General features: G+C 39.6%; 1 protein-coding gene across 2 annotated transcripts; it reads left to right on the top strand.

Moving 5' to 3' along the window:
* The first annotated feature begins 454 nt into the window (after positions 1-454).
* LOC132192042 (cytochrome P450 81C13-like) lies at positions 455-2,676 on the top strand. Of its 2 annotated transcripts, XR_009441316.1 has the most exons (3): positions 455-1,367; positions 1,745-2,477; positions 2,574-2,676. XR_009441316.1 is itself a non-coding variant. In XM_059607230.1 (2 exons), exons 1-2 carry the CDS (start codon positions 477-479, stop codon positions 2,363-2,365), a joined length of 1,512 nt encoding a protein of 503 aa, XP_059463213.1. In that variant the 5' UTR covers positions 455-476; the 3' UTR covers positions 2,366-2,676. The 2 variants fall into 2 exon arrangements, 1 of the variants encoding a protein (XP_059463213.1); XM_059607230.1 differs by having other exon boundaries at positions 1,745-2,676.
* Positions 2,677-6,000: the final 3,324 nt, after the last annotated feature.

Raw genomic sequence — 6,000 nt, 5'->3', positions numbered from 1 at the left:
AATTTTTAAATTTTTTCTTTTTTTAAAAAAATAAAAATTAATGCCTAAAACGACGTCGTTTTAGGCTGGATAATTTTAGGACACAAAACGACGTAGTTTTGGGGAAGGGTAAAATGAGTATAAAACATTCAAAACGACATAGTTTAATGTTAAAGGGGTTCAAAGTGAGAGAAAATGAAAGTTTAGGGGGCTTAAATGAGAGTTTTAGAAATTCAGGGAGAGTATTTCAAATCGGCTGGAACTTCAGGGGGTTTTCTAAAGTTTCCCCAAAAACGTTTGACAATGAATAGTTGTCTTAAAATTAAAATAAACTAATGGCTTTCCATGCATGTGGAGGGTCAGGGAAAGAGTATAACGACAAACAGCAATCTGACTTCATGGATGACGATTGGATAAGCTCGATTGGCTCTTTCTGCCTCACATGACAGTCAAAAGGTGATGGCCAATGGGATTATCTCTTTGCTGCGTGCTTTGCCATGGAAAACTTTTACTCTTACCTTGCTTTCTTCCTCTCTGTTTTTTTCATCATCATCATCAAACTTGTAAACTCCCACAACCAAAAACTACCACCGTCTCCATTTTCTCTGCCGATAATCGGCCATGCCCAGCTCCTTAAACAACCGCTCTACCAAACGCTGGACACCCTGTCGTTGCAGTACGGTTCAATACTTTACCTTAAATTGGGTTCCCGGTCTATCCTCGTACTACCTTCTCCATCCCTTGTCGAAGAATGCTTCACCAAGAATGACATAATATTTGCAAATCGCCCCCGCACAATGGCAGGGGATCATTTCACTTACAACTCGACTGCTCCCGTCTGGGCCCCATATGGCCACATGTGGCGGAACCTCCGGCGCATCTTGGCCGTTGAGATCTTCTCTCAGATGAATCTCCAGAAGTCTTCCGTCGTCCGACAAGAAGAAGTTCACTCCCTTCTTCGCCAAATATACAGAGCCTCAAACAGAGGACCCCAAAGGTTGGAGTTAAGGTATTTGTTCTCGCTTTTGATGTTCAATATAATGATGAGAATGGTTGCCGGCAAGCCGTGTGTCGGAGAGGAGGCGGCGGCAAGCATGGATTTGGGAAAGCAAAATCTCAAGGAGTTCAAGGAGAATTACTCTGCAAACTTGTCAATTAATATATGTGATTTCTTTCCAGTTTTGAGGTGGGTTGGTTACAAAGGGTTGGAGAAGAGTATGATCATGCTGCAGAGGAAGAGAGACAGATTCCTCAGGCTTTTGATAGGAGAGATTAAGCAAAACAAAGCCAGTTCCTTGAATAAGAGAACTCTGATTGAAACTCTTTTGTCTCTTCATGAATCAGAACCTGAACTCTGTTCAGATAATGTCATAAAAAGCATCGTAATGGTAAGTGATCATATAAATATTTCCCATTTTTGCTTAATAATGGTGGTTTTGATTACTTTCTGTACGTCTTGTCTTCACAGTGTTTTTAACATCATTTTTTTTTAACCCAAAGTAACTATCCAGCTCTGTAGCAGAACAGGATGCTCATGAAAAGTCCCACATGATCTCAGCAATTACATGATACTTTTAACCATACTATTTAGTGTAATATTCTAGGAGTGTTTGTTTCCTGTAACTATGTAATTCGTACCACTCAATTTACTAAATATTCAATTCATTACAGCTCCTATAGGTAAGCAAATATTCCAACATATTTCAGTCATTTACTGTACCTCAAAATTTATTCTAACGTTACTAGAGCATTTAATATGTTTCAGATGATGTTTGTTGCGGGAACAGATACAACATCAACAACCATGGAATGGGCAATGTCACTACTTCTGAATCATCCAGAGGCATTGGAGAAGGTTAGAGCTGAGATTGACAACCAAGTTGGACATGGGCGCTTGCTAAATGACCTTGATCTTCCCAAGCTTCCCTATCTTCGCTGTGTCATCAATGAGGCACTCAGACTATATCCTGTAGTGCCACTTTTGTTGCCTCATTTCTCCTCAAAAGACTGCACTTTGGGGGGATTTCATATACCAGGAGGGACGATTTTGTTGGTGAATGCATGGGGCATTCATAGGGATCCCAAGGTGTGGGAGGAGCCCAACACGTTCAAGCCGGAGAGATTTGAGGCGTTCGACGGAGAAAAAGAGAGGTTCAAATTCGTTCCGTTCGGAACGGGAAGGAGGGCGTGCCCCGGCGCCGGCATGGCCATGCGGACAATGTCATTGGCATTGGGTACTCTCATTCAGTGCTTTGATTGGGAAAGGGTTGGAAAGAAGCTGGTGGACATGAGCCAAGGCTTGGGATTTCTTCTGGCAAAGGCTGAGCCTTTGGAGGCTGTCTGTAGTCCACGCCCATCCATGATTAGCATCCTCTCCCAACTTTGATTATACCGTACCCGAGCTGTAAATAAACAAAGCTACTTGTAAACGTATTTAGGTTCCGCTCCGTTACGAGTATAGTGTCCGAACTCGACTCGTTTAACGTTCCGATTATATTGTAAGATAAACATCTTTTCTTCTGTCCCTTTCTTTCCTCAACATGTACCGGTGGTTTCAGTTTTTTTTTAAAAAATTTGTTTTCTTTTTTCTGTAGGTTCAATGTACTGAGGTGAGGTTGTAGTACAACTTTCTCTTATCAATATTTGGCTGGATGTGACAAAATTTGTGGACAAAATTTTGGGTTTGATTCGATTTTATCTGCCTATGATTTCAATGTGACGTTTCATTCTTCAAATGTCTTGTATGGTGACAATTTGACACTTCATGATTGAGGCCTTGGTGAATCATTGATAAAGTATTCCCTTACGATATGAATGTTGGAGAACCAGACATTTTTTTTTTATGAGTACATTGCAAGAAACCAAACAACAATACAACAAACTACAAGAGACAACAGAAAGGGGAGGATCCTTCCCACTAGCTAGAGGGAAGAAGGGAAAGGAGTAGAGGAAAAGGGAATGCTGCCAGAGTGAGATCTGGCTGCGGCCCAACGTGCCACTGAATAGGCACAGAAGTTTGCACTTCTATTAATTTTCCTAGCTTTCCAGGAGGAAATAATAGGAATAGTTTCTAAGGAGCCGATAATAATTGGAGAGACCCTCCAATCAAAAATGGAATTTGGATGTTGGAGAGATTGAACCACCACTTCAGAGTCGCCTTCAAGAATAAATCGATCAAGGAGAAAAGTAGTCGCAAGAGAGATAGCTAGCTGGGCTGCCAGAGCTTCCCCCACATTAGGAGTACATGAGGGACTAATCTTGGAAATCATATGAATAATCTTGCCTTCAGAATTGCGGCAAACAGCTGTCTGGGTTGTGAAAGAATCCCGAATAGCAGTATCAAAATTAATCTTAATCCAATTGAGAGGGGGGGGAATCCATTTTTCAACCGGGATTGGTAATGAAGTATTCCAAGCTTGGAAATGCTTGAGAGAAATTTTATTAATATGCGCAGACACACTACGAGCATCAAAAGAGGCTCCATCATGAAAAGCTTTATTTCTGTAAAACCATAGAATGTCACATGCCACAGAGGCGAAAATTTGAAGTTTATGGTGATCCACCAGAGGGATACCAAGAGAACCTCCCGGAGAAATAATAATTTGAATCCATTCCAACAAAGAAGAGAAATTAAAAGCGGTTGAATCCAACGGCCAGAAGGATTGACGCCACACTACACGAGCGAATATACATTCAAAGAACAAGTGTTTCATGGAATCATCTGCCACTTTGCAGAGAGGGCAAGAGAAATCATTAATAGAAGGAAACAATTGACCAATACACTCCTTAGTTGGAAGAATATTCCAGGCAATTTTCCACAAAAATAACCTAAGCCTATCATTGAGATTTAATTTCCATAGAGATTTCTAGAACTGAGAAGAGCCATAAGATGGAGAGACATTGGAGATTGTGTCAGTAATGAATTTAAAGGCCGAAGAAGTAGAGAAGCGCCCAGATGTAGAGGGAGTCCATAGATAAGAAGGCTCAAGATCTGAAGAGATGCAAATTTTGAGAATCTCTTGAGCTGATATAGGATCAAACAAAGCATGAATGGATGGAGCCTTCCAACTACTAAGAATGGGATCGATTAAATCCCTTATTTAGAGAGAATGGAAATTTCGGTTGGAAGGGAATTTTGGCATAGGCTTGAAAGAGGGAATTGAAGGAACCCAGTTTGAGGACCAAATAGGAGAGGAAGATGTCCGAGAGACCTTTAAGCAAGCCCCAACTGAGATAAATGGTTTAATTTTCTGGATACCTTTCCAAAGCCAGGATGCTGAAGAAGGATTTGGAGATGACAAAAAATTCCCATATTTGATATATTTTTTCTGAAGTTGTTTGACCCAAAGACAATCAGCATTTGACAGAAGTTTCCAGCCCAGCTTGACAACAAGAGATAAATTGAATTCATGCATTCGAAGAAAGCCAAGGCCTCCAGCTTCTTTTGGCAAACAAAATGAGCTCCAAGATTTCAGAGAGAGATTTTTGGATTTATCCTTAGGGAAACCCCACCAAAATTTTTAAAAAATTCTGTCCAGAGAAGAGCTTAAAGAAATTGGCAACAGAAAAGAACTCATGGCATAAGAGGGAATAGAAGAAGCAACAGATTTAATGAGCACAGTGCAACCAGCTTGGGACAAAGTTTTCACACGCCAACCCTCAATTTTACATGAAACTTTCTCCAAGATATCTTTAAAGGCTGCAGCTTTAGAATTGCCAAAGAAAAATGGTAATCCGAGATATTTGGAAGAAATCGAGGCTCTCTTGTAGGGAAAAATACCACTTATACTATTAATAGCAGAAGATGCCATATTTTTACTGAAATGAACAAAGGATTTTGAAATGTTAATTGCTTGACCAGACCATTGGCAGTATTTATCTAGACAAGATTTGAGAATTATCGCCTCTGAGGAAGTTGCTCTTGCAAAAAGAATAAGATCATCCGCAAATAAAAAATGAGAAATGGGAGAGCAATTTCGAGCAATTTTGATACCTCTCAGAAGATTATGAGATTCTTGACAGATCAGAAGACGAGATAAAACTTTAGTACCCAGAATAAAGAGAAATGGTGATAAGGGATCCCCTTGACGAAGACCTCTAGCAGGTCTAAAAAGACCAAAAGGACTTCCATTGATGAGAATAGAAAATGAAGGAGAAGTAATACAAATCTTAATCCAGTTAATCCAAGTTGCATGAAACCCAAGCTTAGATAAGATAGCTAGAATAAAACTCCATTCCATTCGATCAAAAGCCTTTTCCATATCAATTTTGATAGCCATTAGACCTCCTCAGCCTTTCTTGGAGTTGATAGTGTTAAAAAGCTCATGAGCCAAAATAGAATTATCTTGAATATTCCTGGAGGGAACAAAAACAGATTGATAAGGAGATATAAAGTGATGAAGCAAACATTTGAATCTATTTGCCAGAATTTTCGAGATAATCTTGTAGATGATATTGCACAGGCTGATGGGTCTAAATTGATGCACAGAAGAAGCACCCAGTTGTTTGGGAATAAGAGCAATAAAAGTGTGATTTTGCTCTTTCAGAAGATGATTTTTCCCAAATAAATCCCAAATACTTGAAAGAACCACATTTTTGACAATACTCTAGTATTTCTTATAAAAAAGGGCTGTGAATCCATTCGGACCTGGAGCTTTAGTAGAGCCAATGCTAGATAACACAGAGAATATTTCTTGTTCCGAAGGAATGGCACAAATGGAATCATTTTCCTCATGAGTGATGCAGTTGTCAAAAAGGGACAGAAGATCTTCATCTAAATTAGGGCCAGAAGAGGAAAATAAATTCTTGAAATGAGAGGTAAAACAATTACCAATATCTTGTCTCTCTGAGATCCACTCCCCCGAAGGGAGCTATAGAAAATCAATCGCATTTCTCCTTCTTTTGATGATAGTAGAAGTATGGAAGAACTTCGTGTTCAAATCTTTACAAGTAAGCCAAATTTCTCTGGATTTATTTCTCCACAGAGATTATTCCTGAAGAAGAAGATCATCCAAATGTTTT

Source organism: Corylus avellana, chromosome ca9 (assembly GCF_901000735.1).
Source record: "Corylus avellana chromosome ca9, CavTom2PMs-1.0".
Taxonomy (NCBI): domain Eukaryota; kingdom Viridiplantae; phylum Streptophyta; class Magnoliopsida; order Fagales; family Betulaceae; genus Corylus; species Corylus avellana.
The sequence above is the reverse complement of the archived record's forward strand: the minus strand, read 5'-3'. Positions and strand labels throughout refer to the sequence as shown.